The sequence below is a fragment of the Martes martes genome, assembly GCF_963455335.1.
Source record: "Martes martes genome assembly, chromosome: 2".
Lineage (NCBI taxonomy): Eukaryota > Metazoa > Chordata > Mammalia > Carnivora > Mustelidae > Martes > Martes martes.
This window is the reverse complement of record NC_137889.1, coordinates 199,021,278-199,040,405: the sequence shown is the minus strand read 5'-3', so window position 1 is coordinate 199,040,405 and position 19,128 is coordinate 199,021,278. Positions and strand designations below refer to the sequence as shown.

General features: G+C 37.0%; 1 protein-coding gene across 1 annotated transcript; it reads right to left on the bottom strand.

Annotated features, from left to right (window-relative positions):
* Positions 1-967: 967 nt before the first annotated feature.
* On the bottom strand, positions 968-19,092 carry THAP6 (THAP domain containing 6). The gene is made up of 5 exons (XM_080796163.1): positions 19,020-19,092; positions 17,835-17,937; positions 16,443-16,650; positions 10,412-10,537; positions 968-3,619 (listed from the first exon to the last, which is right to left on the bottom strand). Exons 2-5 carry the CDS (start codon positions 17,912-17,914, stop codon positions 3,365-3,367), a joined length of 669 nt encoding a protein of 222 aa, XP_080652289.1. The 5' UTR covers positions 17,915-17,937; positions 19,020-19,092; the 3' UTR covers positions 968-3,364.
* Positions 19,093-19,128: the final 36 nt, after the last annotated feature.

Genomic DNA, 19,128 nt, shown 5'->3' with positions numbered 1-19,128 from the left:
CACCAAATGCCAGCCAAAAGCCAAGCCCACAGGCAGGCCTTTCTAAGGACGGCGGTCTCAGGTCTGTCTGGTGTGCCAACTCCTTCTCCACACCAGCACAGCTTCAGATTTTTCTGTGGGGTTGGCTAAGGTGCCACCTTTACAGACCTACATACCAGACGCAGGAGTGGTAGTCTTCAGGAGAGCGCCATCTATTCCGCAAAATCGAGACAGAGCCTGCAGGATGATAGCGGACGAAGGCAAATTCAACGAAGGAGGAGCCCTGACTACAGATGCTGTGCCGGATGTGACATCTTTGCTGGAGCAGGTTAACATGGCTATGGGTACACGGTACGTGACTGACTGTCCGGTGGGCACATGTTTTTCCATCCCTATTAAAACAGGATCACAAACAGTTCACCCTCACATGGAAGGAACAACAGGCCATGTAACTCTCTGGCTTCCATTAATATAATCGAAAGAGACGTAAACCAGGTAGACATTCTACAGAAAGTCACTTAGGTCACCAGACTGATGGATTATGTTAACCCAATGGCAGGAGCGAGATGTGATTCGTAAATCTGAGGCCTTGATAAAGTACATGTGCTCTAGAGGGTGAGATAAAACCCATGCACTCCAGAGCCTACCGTATCAGTAAAATTTGGGGGGAGGAATGTCCAGGGAGCAGGGGCATGCTAGCACACCCCCTCTGAGGTAAAAGACAAATGATCACAACCTGCATCTCCCACTATGAAGAAGGAAGCCCATTTCACACTTCATACTCCTCCTCTCAGCCGTTACACTGAGTGACACGAAAGGCTGCCAGTTTTGAGTGAGGCCCAAGCAGGAAACATCCAAATTTTGGCAAAAGCCAGTCTGCCACTTGGGTCATCTAACGTAGCAGACCCTATGATATCAGAGTTATTGGTGGAGGGAAAAATGCAGAACAAATGGAAGCAAAACCACAGTACATACACTCTTTATTTTTCTCTGCTCATTTTATTGAGTAACTGTATAAAAACCACATACAATATATTACCGGAGAAAATATTTTATTTTTCAAATGAATAAGGGATTCTTCACTCCTCAATTATTTCTGTAATATTTTACCCTTTTTAAAAACTAAATATATATTTTAATACATTTCATTTTTTCTCAAAGACTGTGGTATAATTTTGATTATCTTTAGCAACCAAAGTCTATTTCCAGCGATTTGAACTTGATATGGAGAAAACTGCCATGTCAAGTCCTTTGTAACCTGATTTGGTGCTGAGGTTGAACTGGTGTATTGGTTTGTTCCAGGATCCAGAGGCTACTCCAAGCTTTAAAGCAAAGTGAAGCCTTAGGCTGGCCTCAGCCGCTTGAGGCCCCTCTGGATGGGGGCGACTGGTTGGCTCTGCACAGGACAGTGTCTCCCTGGTCTGGGCTGGAATATTTGGAACAGAGGACTGAGGTATTTACTGTGTCGAGGCATTTGTTTGGGGTGGCAGGTGAGGAGAACCCCACTTCTTATGTCAGATTTCTATTGGTAATCATCTCTGCATAAGAATAAAGAGCAAATGGGTAGCTCTGGGTCCTTGATGATACTGATATTTCGTTCTCAGTTACCTATCTCTCAGTAAAATACTAGGCCCCATGACAAAGAAGACAAGGGCTAAGTTCACTGTGAACACAAGTGGTAAAAGTGACTGTGGTCCACTGTCCACTGACTTTAATTTTCATGCTCAAAAATAGTCTCCATTTCTATCACATTATCTCTATAAAACCTAAGATCATATCCAAACGTCCCCTTCAAATGTCCATTATGAATTCAAGATTAAGTAACTAAAATAAATAATGGGGAGCTAATGAGATTTTTTTCTAGGTAGTAAAAAGATACGACCTTGGTGTTTCTTCTTAGCATAATGCTGACCTCTGAAATGTGGGAAAGTTCCCATTTAGATGGAATCCTACATAAAAATATAACATGCATTAACACACAGAAAATTCTTGACTACAGAGAAAATTCAAGTGACCATATCCTTACTGATATTAATATAACACAAATAAAATTTCCATGAACATTTCAGCACAAAATGCAATTCATTTCTAGTTCACACAATGAAACAAATGATACTCAAATTCTAACTACCACAGCATAGACATCTGAACGAGGTTTGAATATGTACATGTGTTTCAAAGTAGAATTTGGCTTTGGGCTGGTAATTTTTAACCTAATCCACAGTATTTATGACTCTTAATTTCAGTTGTTCTTAATAAGAAATTAGGAGAAAGGCTAAATTTCTGATACTTGGATAAAAAAATAGCTAAGGGTTCTTCTTTTGTATAGTCAGTAAGAAGCTACTCTAAAGCTGTTGCTTTACTTTCTTTCTTTAAATAAAAGTCTTTGGACAGTAGACTCTCCTAATTACAGGAAAATATTCTAACCCTTTCTCCAAATCCTATTGCAATTAGAAGAGCCACAATCATTATTTTCTAATGATTTCATCTATATTTTGTATTTTAGAAATGTCAGCAATGTTACCTTTTGTAAAATACAAAGGAGCATTAAAAATATCCAGGTAGTACTAGCAACTAGAGTTTGAAGACACTCCTTTATAATGAAACAAAATGTTCAGAACAACTGTCTACAACCAAACTTTAAAAATCAGATTTAGGACCTTTTTTTTTTTTTTTCCTTTTTAAACCTATGCACATTTGTATCAAGTTCTCCTTAGAGGGGAGGATGATGTACCATACTGAAAAACTGAGACCTTGTCAGAGGTCTTCTCAACCTGGCTCTGACAACTTTAAAAGCCAACAGATCTGTACCATTGCTATTCTCAGGGTCAGGACTATGGGATGCTATGTAAAAAAGAAAAAAAAATCTTTTGGTATTACTAATAACAAAAGCAACTTGGATCAGATCCAAGATAGCCTTGTGTTACAAATGAATTCTGCTTTATAGTAAAATACATTTAAAGTGTCATTCAACGTACTTACCATAAAGCATATATAAGTCAAGGTACTCCTTTGAAGCCAAAAATCTGATGATGTTGAAGCAGAGTCCAGTTCCTAATACCATGGCTGAATGTGGCTAATATGATACCATTTCCTAAGTCCTGTGGAAACTTCTGGATCTCTTAACATCTTACGATAGTGACCTGGCACTAGTTTAGGTCTATAAAAACATAATTGTCACAAATCATACAAAAACATGATAACTAGCGCACATTTCTATACATCTTCAAAAAAACTCTTTGGATGACAACTAAATGCATTATGCTATGGGAGAGCCAAAGAAGCACTCTAAATAATGGATACTATTTAATGATGGTAAGTGAGAACTATTTTATAAAAAGCTGTACCAATATTAATTTTAGGTAGAACAGAACATGGAATTATTTCATGAAATATAGTCTCTTTCTATGCTCTCCTGACAACACTCCCAACAGAAAGCTTCCAGTCTATTTGCTGTTTCTTGGCTGATGAGACATTCATCTTTTAATTCCCTGATTGTCTTCCTCAATGATTTTTGGAAACGTTTTTCTCGGTCTAAAACATTCCGCAGACTTTTCTTGGTATCCTCTAGCTCGCTGATCACATGATCTAATTTATGCTTAAGTTTCTTTGGACTGTCCATTACACTGTAGCTATGTTCCTAAAAACATAAACACCAAGTTATTAAACCAGAGAGACAAGTAGTTACGTAAAAGCTTAGCTAGGTCTCAGCTGTTTTCCATTTACAAAGCTTAGATATCGTTAAGTTGGCGATACTTAGCGGTTTAAAGAACACAGGAAGAAGATGCGGGTAGAAGCAGTATTTTGGGTGCCCAGAGCCGCCCTCCTTTATCTAAGGCTAGGTGTAACATGGGGGTACAGAATCTATGGAGAGGAAGCACTGCTCATTGGGGGTAAGTATCTGCCATGAACATGACACTTGTAATGACTATCCAGCTCTTGTTCCCTAGCTGTGGTGCTGCTATGTTTATGTTTTACCTACCAACAAATCTTCAACTGTTACGCTTTTAACTATTTTATTTTATATTGATATTCATGTTAAAGGAGATGACAGAAAAGGAGCACTGGAGCAGGTCCCTCTATTTAGAGAGGACTCTGGTTCGGGTTTTTAAGAGAGCGAATTTAAGCTCTCTCAATATTTATTATGGCTATGCTTATGTTTGCTGGGTATACTTTTTTTTCATTTGAAAATCAGGAAAGTAACACTAACATATCTTAAAAAGGCACTATAAAATAATTTTGGAAAGTTTTTATTTAATATTAAAATAAGTAAAGAGGACTTTTGCTTCTAGCCAAGATGAAATAACAGACTGGATTGACTCTTATCTAAAAAATCCCACATATGGCTAAGAGGTATAAAAAATGTTACGAAGATAACTGACATCAGGCAAGGAAAGCAACAATCCTGGAGGGATGGGAAACTAAGAGGTGAGCCCGCTGGCTGACCGCCCAAGCTTACTGCCTTGGGAGAGCATTAACGCCGTGGAGCTCGGTAGACCGAGAAGACTGTGCAAAGCATCCAGAAAGACCACAGTGGTTACCATTCACAGGAAAAAGTACTAGTGAGGAGAGGGAACTCTGAAGATCCTTACAGGCTCCCCTTCTAGTATTCAGTGCACACAGGTAGGAAACTGCTCAAGGCTGAGGGAAAAATGACCAGAAAGGACCAGCAGTACCCTGCGTTCAGAGGGCATGGCCACTATTCCCACTCCTACCAGATTAGAAAATTTCAGAATTCATGGCGGCACTGAGTAGAGTACGCAGGAGGGTCTTGTCGCAGTGGTGGAGAACAAATAGCCCCAGACGGAACACTCTTCTAGTCCTGCCTAACAAAACCTGAGAGGATCAAACTGTTTATAAATAACTTTGTGGTATCCCAGAACAAAGCTCAAGAACACAGGGTACAAAAATATCCACCATCCAGCAAAGTAAAATCCACAATGTGCAGCATACAACATTTATCAGGTATGCGTAGAAACAGGAAAACATGAGCCATAATAAGAAATAAACCAGTCAATGGAAACTAACACAGAATTGTCACAATGTTGGAATTAGCAGATAAGGGAATTAAGAAAGTTATTAAAATTGTATTCTGTATATTCAAAAAGTTAGGTAGAGACATGAAAGATATAAAAAGGAATGAAATAGAAGATCTAGAGATAAAATCTACAATGTGTGAGGTGAAGAATACATTGGAGGGAATTAAGGGCAGATTAGTGAAGGTGAGGATTCAGCAATACGAACTATCCAGAATAGACTGCAGAGAGAAAAGGGAATACTGAAAAATAGAGCCAGAAAAAAACAAAAAATTAGGAGAGCATCAGTAAGTGGTAGTGTGACTCAGATAGCCTAATATACATGCAGTCAGAATCCCTGAAGGGATGGAAAGAAAGGTTGAGGAAGAATGAAATAGCTGAAGAAACCTTGGCCAAAATTTCTCCAAGTTTGATGAAAACTATAAACACACAGATAAAGAAGCTCAAGCACATTTCTCATCCCAAGCATGAGAAATATGAAGAAAACTAAACTAAGGTACATCATAATCAAATTATTCAAACCACTGGGAAAGAAAAAACCTTAAAAGCAAAGAAAAAAAGGAACATTAGATATATAGAGGATAAAGATGACAGATTTTGCATTAAAAACAATGCTTGTGAGGATACAGTGGAGCAACATCTCTGAAGAACTAAAAACAAACAAATGAATCTCCAAAACTATCAACCTAGGATTTGATACCTAATGAAAAGATCTTTCAAAAACAGAGACTAAATAATGATTTTTTTTTCAGAAATATAAAAGCTGAAAGAATTCATCACCAAATGTTATCCAGATAGAATGGAACCAGAGGGAAATACAGGAATGAAAAGCCCTGGCAATGGCCGCAACATGGGTAAGGTATAAGATTTTTTTCTTATTATTTTATATCTCCTTAAAAGATACTTTATTGTTAAAACAAAAATTAGAACAATGTAGTGTGGGGTTTATAGCCTATGTAAAAGTGAAATGTATGATAGCAGTAACACAAAAATTGGGAGAAGGAAAATGAAAGTAGACTATTTTAAGATTCTTATAATATGTGTTAAGTGAAGTATCAGTTGGGTATAGCCTTTGATAATTTAAAGATGAATGCTATAGACTCAAAAGCAACTACTAAAACAAAACAAAAAGTTACAGCTAATGAGTCAAAGAAAAGGATGTAAAATGGAACCAAAAAAAATTCAATTAACCCAAAAAAAGGCAGAAAAAGAAGAAAAAGGGAACAAAGAGCAAATGGAACAAGTAGAAGACAAATAAGACAACAGGTTTAATTAAACCAAATAATATCAATAAACACATTAAGTGTAAATGGTCTAAATAACCCAAGTAAAAGGCTGAAATTATCAGATTAGAGTAAAAAAAAAAATCAAGACCCAAAAATATAACTTACCTAAAAAAATATGCAGTCCAAACACACCAAATAGGTTCAAAGTAAAAGAGCAGAAAAAGATACAGATCTACCTCCACTTATGATGGGTTTCACAAGGCCTATTTTAAAATAAAGTGTTGAATATCTCATGTAACTTACTGAATACTGTTACTGGAAGTGAAAAACAATGGTTGTATGGGCACAGAATGGTTCTAAGAGTATTGATTGCTCACCCCTGTGATCATGTAGCTGATCGGAAGCTGTGACTTGCTGCCATTGCCCAACATCATAAGAGTATATACCACATACCGCTGGCCCAGGAAAAGATGAAAATTAAAAACTTGAAATAAAGTGTACTGTCAATATGAGAGACCCATATTCACTAGAGAATGTCATTTCATTAACTACAACAATGGATCATGGTGTAATTTGTTTCAATTGTTGCATAATTTAGATTTATATTTTGAAATAAATATATAAGATAATCTTTCACATATATTTTCTAAAGAATACGGTTATTTACAATCCTTTTCTGGTTATAATATTCAAGTTAAGTTAAAAAGAACTTAATTAAGTTATTTATTTAGCACCATCAAATATGAAATGATTCCTAACATCAAAATGTTTATAACGTCTATAAACATTTATAAACAAAGTGTTTATAGTTTATTGAAGATATAATATGAATCAATGTATGCTTTGTAAGAGGCAAGTAGTTGTCTTTTCATTGTTATGAGTACTTCTTGTCTGACATTTTAAAATATAATCTAGTTAAATTGAAAAAAAAAAAGACTTGAGGGAACCTGGGTGGCTCAGTGGGTTAAAGCCTCTGCTTTCGGCTCAGGTCGTGATCCCAGGGTCCTGGGATCGAGTCCCGCATCGGGCTCTCTGCTCGACAGGGAGCCTGCTTCCTCCTCTCTCTCTGCCTGCCTCTCTGCCTACGTGTGATCTCTGTCTGTCAAATAAATAAATAAAAAATCTTTAAAAAAAAAAAAAGAAAAAAAAAAGACTTGAAATATGGTTTCTATTGAATGTCTATAGATTTTGCATCATTGTTAAGTTGGAAAATCATGAGTCGAACCATCATAAGTTGGGAACAATCTGTATGCCAATATTTAACACTGATGAAAAAGAAAACTAAAGTGGGTATACTGCTATCAGAGAAAATAGATTTCAGAGCAAAAGAACATTATCAGGGATAAAGAAGGTTATTTCCTAATAATAAAGGGGTTAAATTATCAAGACATAATAATCTTAAATATTTAGTACCCAATAACAGTGCTGTAAAACATAACAAGTAAAAACTGACAACTTCAAGGAGAATTAGAACATTACCAGAAGATTACATTCCTCTCTCAAAAACAGAACAAACAGGAGTTTAGTAGGGATGAAAACTTGAACAACACTATAAACAGTTTGACTTAATGGACATTTCTAAAACATTTTGGCCAACATCAGCAGAATGTACATTCTTTGCAAATGTACACAGAACATTTGTCAAGACAGACCATATTCGAGAATATAAGTCTCAATAAATTTAAAAGTATTTCAAGCCATATAACATATATTCTCTAACTACAATAGAATTAAATTAGAAATTAATAGAAAGATATGTGGAAAATTCCCCAATTTTTGGAAACCATATGGCACACACCTCTAAATAATTCATGGGTCAAAGAACAAATCAAAATGGAATTTAGAAGTATTCTGAACTAAATGAAAATGAAGACATTTAATTTCTGGAGGGTTTCTAAAGGAATACTTAGGAAGAAATTAATATCACTAAATGCCTATATTACAAAGAAACAAGCCTCAAGTCAATGACCTTAGCTTTCATTTTAAGAAACTAGAAAAAGATGAACAAATTTTATGGAAGTAGAAAAAAGAAAATAATAAAGATGAATGGAAATCAGTGAAGTAGAAAACAAAAACAAAAAAGCAAGAATATTAATGAAACCTAGTTCTTTGACAAGATCAATAAAAAAAGATTTTATTTTTAAAGATTTTAATTTATTTATTTGACAGAGAGAGAGAGACATTGAGAGAGGGAATACAAGCAGGGGGAATGGGAGAGGGAGAAGCAGGTTTCCCGCTGAGCAGGGGGCCTGATGGATGTGGGCTTTGATCCCAGGACCCCGGGATCATGAGCTGAACCGAAGGCAGATGCTTAACTGACTGAGCCACCCAGGTGCCCCAGGACAATAAAATTGATAAATCTCTAGGCAGACTGATCAGCAATAAAAGAGAACAGAAACAAATTGCCAATATCAGAAATGGGACAGATAATATCACTACAGATTCTACATATGTTAAAAGGATAATAAGCAAATATTATGAACAATTTTAAAATAATAAACTTGACAACTGAGATAAAATGGACAAAGCCCTTGGAAGACACAAGCTACCAAAATTTTTTTCCCACTTCAGGCCCAGATAGTTTTACTAGGGTATTCTATCAAATACTTATGGAAGAAATAATAACAAATCTATACCAACTCTTCTAGAAAAATAAAAAAAGGAGGCAATATTTTCTAACTTATTCACTGAGGTCAGCATTATTCTGATTCTAAAACCAGACAAAGACATCACATAGAAAGAAAACTACAGGCCAATATCCCAACTATACATACAAGGAAAGACTCTAAACAAAATTTTAATAAATCGAACCCAACAATATATAAAAGTGGTAACACACCATGAGGTAAGGTTTATTCTGAGGCTGGTTTAATATTCAAACATGAATTGATATAACTAATCATATTAAAAAACTATAAAAGAAAGCCACACAATCTAAATAGATACAGAAAAAGCATTTGACAAAACTAACATTCACTTCTGATAAAAATTCTCACCAAACTAGGAACAGAAAGGCACTTCCTCAACCTGATAAAAGGCATTTATAAAAAACCTACAGTTAACATCATATTTAGTGGCAAAAGACTGAATGCCTGCCTTCTAAAATCAGGGGCACAGCCTAGAGAACAGCTCTCAATACTTCTATTTGGCATAGCCCTGGAAGTTCAAAGCAGTGCAATAAAGCAAGAAAAAGAAAAGACCTCTGTTCTGGAAAGGAAGAATTAAAACTTTGACAGACAACATGATTATGTAGAAAAATCTAACAGCCTCTATAAAAAAGCTTTTATAATTAATATGTGAGTTTAGCAAGTTTGCCAAATAGAAGATCCACGTACAAAAATCAACTATCATATACTATCAGTAAAAACAAAACAAAACACCATTTATAATAGCATCCAACTGCATACAACATTAGGGATAAATCTGATAAAGTGAAAGATGGGTACACTGAAAACTACAAAATATTGCAGAGAGAAGTTAAAGACCTAAATAACTGTAGAGATACAATGAGTTCACAGGTTCAAAGACTTAACATAGTTTCATTAAGATGTCAATTCTTTCCAAATGGAATCTGTAGATTCAACACAATCCCAGTTAAAATTCCAGTAGGAATTTTTGAACTCATTACAAAAGGATTCTAAAATTCACATAAAAATGCAAAAGATCTAGAATATTCAAAACAACTTTGAAAAAATAACAAAGTTGGAAGACAAACACTGCCTGATTTCAAGAATTATTATAAAGTTACAGATCTTGGTTCTAGGTCTGGCTCTAACATGAATACTCAATGAGATGAATAATAATGCAAGCCTGAAAACTCTGTATGTGTATGACTGTTCTAAGAAAACCTAAAGAGGTAACTATATTTTTTATTAGATATTTCCATGTAGAAGGTACAGTACCTAAAGGGAGAAATTAATTATTGCATTTTTCTTGGTAAATACAGCTTTGTGAAGGCATTCTTTCAACTAAATTGTAACCAAAGGATTAACTACTTCTATATTATTACTACATATATAAAAATTATAATAGCCCTGGGAAGCAGTATTATTTTTGGACATCATATCTGTATTTATATCTATATCTCAAACACCTAAATTTCTACTCTAATCCTAATGGAGAAGGCATATTAAAAATATCAGCATTAGGTCAGTAAATAATTTTACTTACAAAAATGAACTGGGATTGGAATTCTTCAGTACATGAGGAAGCACCAACAAGCTGGTGATTGTGGTTTGTGACTGGAAGGGTTTTGAGGGTGAAGTTTTTTCTACAATGAAGTTTTTCTCTCTTCTCCTGTTAAGTAGAGTTAATAAAAATCATTGTAGATACTTCTGTCCTTTTTAAAATTTTTATTCCTTCTTAACTTTGTGTAGTGGAATACAGTATTTCTTTTCATGGAAATTGCTTAGAAAACTCAGTAAATTTAAAATTCCTTTGAGATTAGTTTTTTTAAATCCAAACTACTATTTATTAAAAAATAATTTGTCATTCATACAATCCTCCAAATAACCTAGATAACCCCTCTCCCCATCCCCAACCCCAGGTCAAGAGAGAGGCAGGTCACGGAGAGGCAGATTTGGTCTTAAGTGCTTAAATTCACTCTCAAATTTTATTTTAAATTGTTTTCTGGTGGTATGCACTCAGCTTGTAAAAAAGACAGCATTTTTAATACGAAATGGCTCTCATGTTTGCTTTAAGGGTGTTACTGAAGTCTTGTTCACTATGTCAGGCAATGTCTCCTTTAAGAGTTCTCAAGAGAAACATTCTTTTCACAGCTATTGCTGAAAAATGTTTTGCTTCTCCTTAACAGAGAGCATGAATTTTAAGAAAACATATTGACAGTGCAATCCCGGTGACCCAATGTATTCTATTCTTCTTATGGGCCACTAGGAGCCTAGAGCTGGTATTCTAGCATATGAACTAGTATGTATTATATGGTATTCTGTAGTACATAGGCCAATATTGCCTTTTTAAAAAATATATAGAATCTTTTTACAGGCAATACTGGTCTACATATAACACAGCAACAACAGTATGAGTTTAATCTCTGGGATTAGTTTGAAGGAACTTCCTGAAAATAACTCTAACGTTCATCTAGGAACACAAACTTTCCTAAAAAAATAAGAGTGCTGTTGAGAAAGAATATGTCCTACCACTTCTTAAAGATATATTACTCATTAACAACAGTTAACATAGTGTGCTACCTCAAAGATGAGACAGAAAAATCTAGAAATAGATCAGGTGGATAAAAGGCTTTAGGAAAAAACAAGTCAGTCTAAATAAGTGGAGAAAGGCTGGGGCGCCTGGGTGGCTCAGTTGGTTAAGCATCTGACTTCTGGTTTCAGCTCAGGTCATGATCTCAGGGCTGTGAGATCACAACCTCTGAGTTGTGAGGTTGAGAGCCTCTGGCTCTGTGCTCAGCAGGGAGTCTGCTTCTCTCTCTCTCTCTGCCCCCCCCCCCTCTCATGCATGTGCATGTGCACCCATTCTCTCTCTCCTCTCAAATAAAATCTTCAAAAAAAAAAAAAAAAGCAAAGTAAGGCTATCTGGGGTGCCTGGGTGGCTCAGTTGCTTAAGCATCTGCCTTTGGCTCAGGTCATGATCTCGGGATCCTGGGATTAAGCCCTACATTGGGCTCTGTGCTTGGCAGGGAGTCTGCTTCTCCCTCTCACTCTCTGTGTTCTCCCTCTTTCTCTCTCAAATAAATAAATAAAATCTTTTAAAAAATACTTAAAAAAAGGGCTCTAAATCATGTAAAAATGAATTAAGAAAAAGTTATATCCTTCATATACAATAAATCATGTTGAAATTCCAGCACTGAAAATTTATGTAAAAATGAAAATCCTTAGGAAGTAGAAACAAATAGGGAATATTTATATTATCTTAAGGTGGGGAAGGCTAGAGGCACATAATTCAAATATAGAATATATAGAAAATATAGAATTGACTATTTAAAAGAGACATCTGAATTTCAAACAAAACAAAAAACCAAAACCAACCTGATAATTAGTACTAAAAACAACAAAAAGTAACTGCAACTCAGAGGTCAGTTAAATAATCTGTATCTTCAATATGTAGTGTTTTTACATGTAATTTAGAAAAAGATGAAAATAGAAAAAAGGTCCTCAATAAGTAACTCACAAAATAAAAAATAGAAATGTCAAGTAAATACCGAGACCAATATCCAAAAATAAATTACAACAAAATGTCATTTTTGCCAATCAATTTTAACAAAGGTTAAAAACACAACTTACTCTGAGGACTAGGGTGGATGGATACTTTCATGCAAAGGTAATAAGGGAATGGATTGGTACAAGCTTTCTGGCGGGCCTGTGGGGATCTGTATCAAAAGCAAAGGGTTTTAAAATATGTATAATCTTTGATGCAAAATTTTATTTCTGGGAATTTAGTTTGAGACAGTAAGGATATGTACAAAGATTCGGCTAGAATCATGTTTATCACAGCACTGTTTAGAATGGTAAGTGATGATAACCTATATACAATAGTAATTGGTTCCATAAACTATTGTTCATACATAAAATCAATTGCTACATGGTCACTAAATATGTTTCGTAAAACTGATACCACCAGGTACTGACAGGGATATAGAACCAGAGGAACATTCATATGCAGATGATGAGATTACAAATTGGCAAAACCACTCTGGAAAACGATGGCAGTATCTGCTCGAGCTGAACATTCACATCCCCAAGACCCAGCAGTTTCACTTCTAAAAGAATCGTATGTACACTTTGCAGAAATGTGAACCTACGTGTACCCAAGGGCATGGGCAAAAACACTCATAGCTGCATCATTCATAATAGAGCTAAAGTGAAAACAACCAAATGTTTATCAACAGTAGGAAGGCATAATTATAGTTTATTTAGATAACAGAATACTATATGGCAAAGAAATAAATGGACCACTATCACATACTAAACATGGATGAATCACACATACAAAACGTTGAGCTAAAGAAGTCAGAGGACATACTGACTCCATTTATACAACAGACAGTGATAAAATTTTGTCAGGATAGTATTTACCTTTGGAGGTGTAGTGACTGGAGAAGAGCATGAAGGCTTCTGGGGTGATGGTTAATATTTTGTATCTTGGTTTAAAGGGAGTTAATTAACTTTATGACAATTTATTGCTCAGTACACTTATGATGTGTGCACTTTCCCATATGTATATTTTAGTATAAAGTTTAGTTTAAAAAATTGATGTCTATATAGGTTTCTGTTACAAGTATCATCTGTAGGTGTGCAACACAATTGAGTGGGATGCTTGTTAAAATGTGCAGCTTTCTGGACTCTAGCCCGAACTTAGTGAATTAAATTCTCTGGGGAACAGGATTCTCCATTTTATTTTTTAAAGATTTATTTATTTTAGAGGGAGAGAGTGCGAGCACGGGGAGTGGCAGAGGGAGAAAATCTTCAAGAAACTCTCTGCTGAGCATGGAGCCCTAGTCATGGCTCGATCTCATGACCCAGAGATCGTGACCTGAGCCAAAATCAGGAGTAGGTTGCTCAGCAGACTGAGCCACGCAGGTGCCCTGAATTCCCCATTTTAAACAAGCTCCTTGGATAATTCTTACATAAAGTTTGAAAGCCATTGTTATGGAAAAATATTTAACATCATGAAAAGTAGTAGTTCACAGTGGACTCTGAAGCCAAAATGACTGGGTTCTAATCCAGCCTCTGCAATTTAATAGCTGTGTGACTCTGGCAAAGGTATTTCAGCTCTCTGGACCTACGTTTCTTCTAGTAGTACAGTGAGAGTAAAAATATTTCACATGGTTGTTAAGAGGACTAAATGAGTTTACATATAAGGTGCTTAGAATAGTGCTTGGCACAGAGTAAACACTATATAAATGCTGGGATGAAAAAGAGAGAGAGAGAGAGAGAAATGGAAGCAAATTAAGAAAAGGATATACAGTTGATCCCTGAACAGTGCAGGGTTAAGGGCACCAACTCCCCTGCACAGCTGAAAATCCGTGTATAACTTTTGACTCTCCCAAAACTTAACGACCTACTGTTTGTAGACTGGAAGCCTTACTGACAAACACAAACAGTTGATTAATACATATTTTGCATACGTCTTCTATGTTGTATTCTTACCATAAAGTAAACTAGAGAAAATGTTATTAAAATCCTAAGGAAGAAAAAAATACATTTATAGTACTGTATTTATTGAAAAAAATCTGTGTATAAGGAGACCCATGCATTCAAACTCTGTTGTTCCAGGTTCAAATCTATAGTGTAATTATATTTTTGTAAGAGTATCTATAGATGAATTTATATAAAAACATACACAAACAAATGACTGAAAGATACACATTGAAGTGTTATCTCTGGATCATATGACTATTGTTGATTTTTTTTTTGTATTTTTTAAACAGTAGGCTCCATGCCCAATATGGGCCTTGAACTCAGGACCCCGAGATTAAGAGTCACATGCTCTACCAACTAAGCCAGATGGGTGCCCCGATGATTGTTAATTTCTATTGTCTTTTTGCTTGCATCATTTAATTTCCCATAATGAAAAACCTTGTTATAAGGATATAGTTTTTGGAAGTTAGTATTATAGTTTATTTGATTATGCCCACATTTCTTAAGATTCTCAACCTGGAAAAGCAAGAAAAACCTTGCCAACAAATTGTACACAAGATATTGTACAGGTGTCAACATGGGAGAGAGTGAGGCAGTCTCTACTTGATCACACAGGCGCTGGAAGATGACCCAGTAAAGACAGGGGTATAGTGGTCAACACCATACAGGAGCAGGTACACTTGTGCATTACAGGTCTTCCTTACTTTATGATGGGGTTATGGAAATTTAAAATACTGTAAATTGAAAAGGCATTTGATACACCTAACCTACTGAATATAATAGTTAGCCTGGCCTACCATAAACATATGCTCACAACACTTAAAGTAGCCTACAGTTGAGCAAAGTGATCTAACACAAACCCTCTTTTATTTTTTATTTTGTTTTTTTAGAGAGAGAGAGCAAGAGTGAGAGCAAAGAGAGGAAGGGGAGAGGGAGGAGGAGACTCTTAAGCAGGCTCCACGCCCAGCATGGAGTCTAACACATGGCTCGATCTCACGACTCTGAGATCATGACCCGAGCAGAAGAGTTGGACACTTAACCAACTGAGCCCCTAGGTGTCCCAAGCCTATTTTATAATGAAGTGTTGATATCTCATGTGATTTACTGAATAATGTACTGAAGTTTCAGTACTGAAACTGAAAAACAGACTGGTTGTATGGGTACAAAACAGTTGTTAGTGTATTGGTTGTTTACCCTTGTGGCCACGTGGCTGCAGCTCATTCCCCCTGCCCAACATCATAGGAGTATGGTAGTATATACTGCATATCATTAGCCCGGAAAAAGATGAAAATTAAAAATTCAAAGTATGGTTTCTACTGAATGGATACTGCTTTTGCACCATCATAAAGTGGAAAAATTGTAAGACAAAGACCATCTGTAATTCCTGTTTCCAGCTGTTGGGAAGGAGGTAATTTCAATGGAAGTTCATTACTGTTGTTCTGGGACCCATAGGCTCTCCCTGAATTTTCTACGCCGGAATCAGTTACTCTATGGTTTCTAGAACCACTTTACCACATATTAAGAGAGATACTGAAGGCAAGGCAGTCAATCTATAACACTAATACCACTGAGAAAAAACACAAAATTCAACTAGATTTTACTTATACAATCCTTTTATTTTCTTTTTCTTACCTTTTCTCTCCTTTCATTCTCCTGTTCTCATCTCTTTTGCTTTTCTTCTTTTTAGTTCTACCTAGGCTTTAAGCTTGAATGTATATGGCTCTAAAAGTATACTTTGGTCCTGTTAGTGGCTCTGCTCTTGACTTTTGCTCCAGTGTGAGAAGGACTGGCAACTTGGAACTTCAGTTCAACCCTCTTATTTTCCTCCATTGTTTAGATACAAATCCTGAATTATGTTAACTCCTAAGTCAGTCTCCTTCACCAGATCTTAGAACATACAAATATTTCTGAGTGGCTACTGGTAAAACATTCCTACTATATGTTATAAAAGCTGAAGCAGTAAAAACTCAAAAATGGACTTCAGAGGAACAAGCAAACAATTAAAAATCTTAGCCTCAGTGGTAAAGGTTCTTCAATAGTACCATAAAAAATGAGTAATGATGGTAAGCAGTGTCTCATAAACAAACCTGTAAGTGAGACGGGGAATCAAAGATAGAAGGTATGACTCCAGGTTTCAGTTTAATATTTGGAGCACTTCTGTCAAAATCTGTCTTCTTAAAGTGCCTTGAACACAACACATCTCCTTTTTTAGGCTCCCAAATGCCTGCAGCATTTACATCAAGCCTTTTCATTGCTAATACCCATTTTCTTTTGACGTTTTCATCTGTGGGGAATCTAGAAAAGAAAATACAAAAAGTATTTTAAAGTTGAACACTATTGATAGATACTTGAATTAAGGCTGTGACTAAATTGGCTCACGGATGAGTTTGTTATTACTCTTGAGAAAGGGAATATTCAGGAAGCCCTCATGAATCATGCTTTCCGAACTTTCAGTTTTAATAGATTTTTCTGCTAATCATGCTGCAGACACATGGTCCTCATTTCAATTTTCTTCATATTATAAAGAAAAAACGTTTCAATGGATATTTCAGTCTTGTAGGAAGACCCACAACTGGAGATTTTTCTTCATCTATACATGATAGTATCACTTGGGCCTTTTCCTATGGGAAACGATATCCAGAATTTATCCCAGATGAATAGAGTACCTTGTATTTTCATTCTTCTGTTAGCACCAGAAAGTTGTTTAGTATAGCATTTAATACACAACAGGTCTATCAATGCTTAGTGAATGAGGCAAAGAACTGCTGCTGTTTGGAATTCCAGAGATAAGAACTATTTCGAGAGATCTGGAAATCAATAACGATATCTTTTCAGTTTTCCAAGCTGATTCAAATCTTTTTTAGAAAAGGTAGGGTACACATACTTATTTTTTGTTTCTTCATACCTTGCAAAGTAGTTAACAGATCTTTCTCTAGCACGTAGCACAGTGCCTTGCACAAAAGCAGCAAAATAAACCTTTAGCAAATGAATAATTATTAAACCTTATTATTCCTCTCCTTTGCTGTCAGAAGAATGGCTTAAAATAGCAAATCTGGATCATCTCGATTTATCTGTAGTACTACTAAAGAACCCTTGGTCTGAGCTTGTAATTTATATTTTAGATCTACTTCTAAACAGAAAGGACAGGACATATTTGGGCAAAGATCCTTTCTTCCTACAGACTGTAAACTCCATGTAACGAAACTGAATTTCTCTGAAGGTATGTTAAAATGCAAAGTAACAATATTAGCAAAATGAGCTTGATATTTTTGTTTACTAGCCTCTGATACCCTGGCAGGTATCTTAAACTTTTCAACTAAATTATACAAATGTAAATAGATCTCTGTTACTTCAGATTTAGCTAAACAAGCGATTTACAGATTTGGGAACTAAAGATCAAAGCTGAAGATTTAAGTGGAACTGTCACTGGCTTTATATACCAGTCAGAAGTACTTGGCTTAACTACAGCAAAATCTTACACGTGAAATGTCAGTCCTTTTAACTTGGAATTGGGCAAACAGCGCGAAGCACATCCAATGGCCGAGCAACATTTCACCATGATTTTAGCAACTCATAACAGAACTGAAAGAAAAGTAAAACGGTAAGAGTTAGTAACTTCAAAGCTAAGGGCAACATATTTACTTTTCCCAGCATGTGTTAGGTACTGTGAAATCACGCTAGAAAGCCAAAGCCAAATATTTTCTTCAACACTGGTGCTTTAAAAACTTTCCAGGGGCTTGGTTCTTTTTTTTTTTTTTTAAAGATTTTATTTATTTATTGACAGAGAGAGAGATCACAAGTAGGCAGAGAGACAGGGGAAGCAGGCTCCCTGCTGAGCAGAGAGCCCGATGCTGCGGGACTTGATCTCAGAACCCTGAGACCATGACCTGAGCCGAAGGCAGAGCTTAACCCACTGAGCCACCCAGGCACCCCCAGGGGCTTGGCTCTTTATAAGGCAAAGCGTATCCCACTATGCACTCCGAGGGGTCTGACTCTATCTTGCGGTCTTGTACATTTCCCTTTCGCGGCTTCTTGCAGGCACCAGGTCACAAGGCCTTTGCACACACACTCACTCCTCCTCATCTTTTGGCTTCGTGTTGCTTCTCCAGGGAAGCCCTCCTCGACACTCAGATGAAATCAGAGCCCCTCTAGCACTAGCTCTCCTCGAACAGACACTTCTTCCCGGCACTTCTCAAAGTCGCAATCTTGCTACAGTTGATTCTCTGATTAATGTCTCTCTCCCCCACCTGCCCGTGAGTTCCAGGGCATGGTGGGGCGTGTGTTTTTTCTCACTTTTCGGCCCCATGCTTAACTGGTAACTGGTAACCGGTCAACGTCAACGCATATTTTGAAGGAATGAAGAGCGAGTAAAAGCAGCAACAGGTCGAGGGCCGGCGAGCAGGGCCAGCCCGCGCAGGTCCCCGCTCAGAGCCCACCGGGCCCGCGGAGCTCCGCCCCTTTCTCGAGGCTCCGGGACGCCGCAGGGAGAAGGGAGGGGCCGCCCTGTCACAGGTGCGGAGGCGGCCGGAGAGCTTCCCTTCTTCAGGGGGCCACCGGGCGTCTCCGCGCCGCTACGGTCCACCTCGCCCCGAACCACGGCCAAGGCCTGGGCGAGTAGCGGTGGAGGGTGGGAGGGGGAGAAGAAGCAACCTAAGAGTTATTACCGTTAGCGGCGAAGTCAGCGACTAACGTCGACGACAGAGATTGCGCTTCCCTTCACTTCCGCCCCGTCGCCCCGGAAACCGGAAATCCGGCTGCCCCGGGTCACGTGCT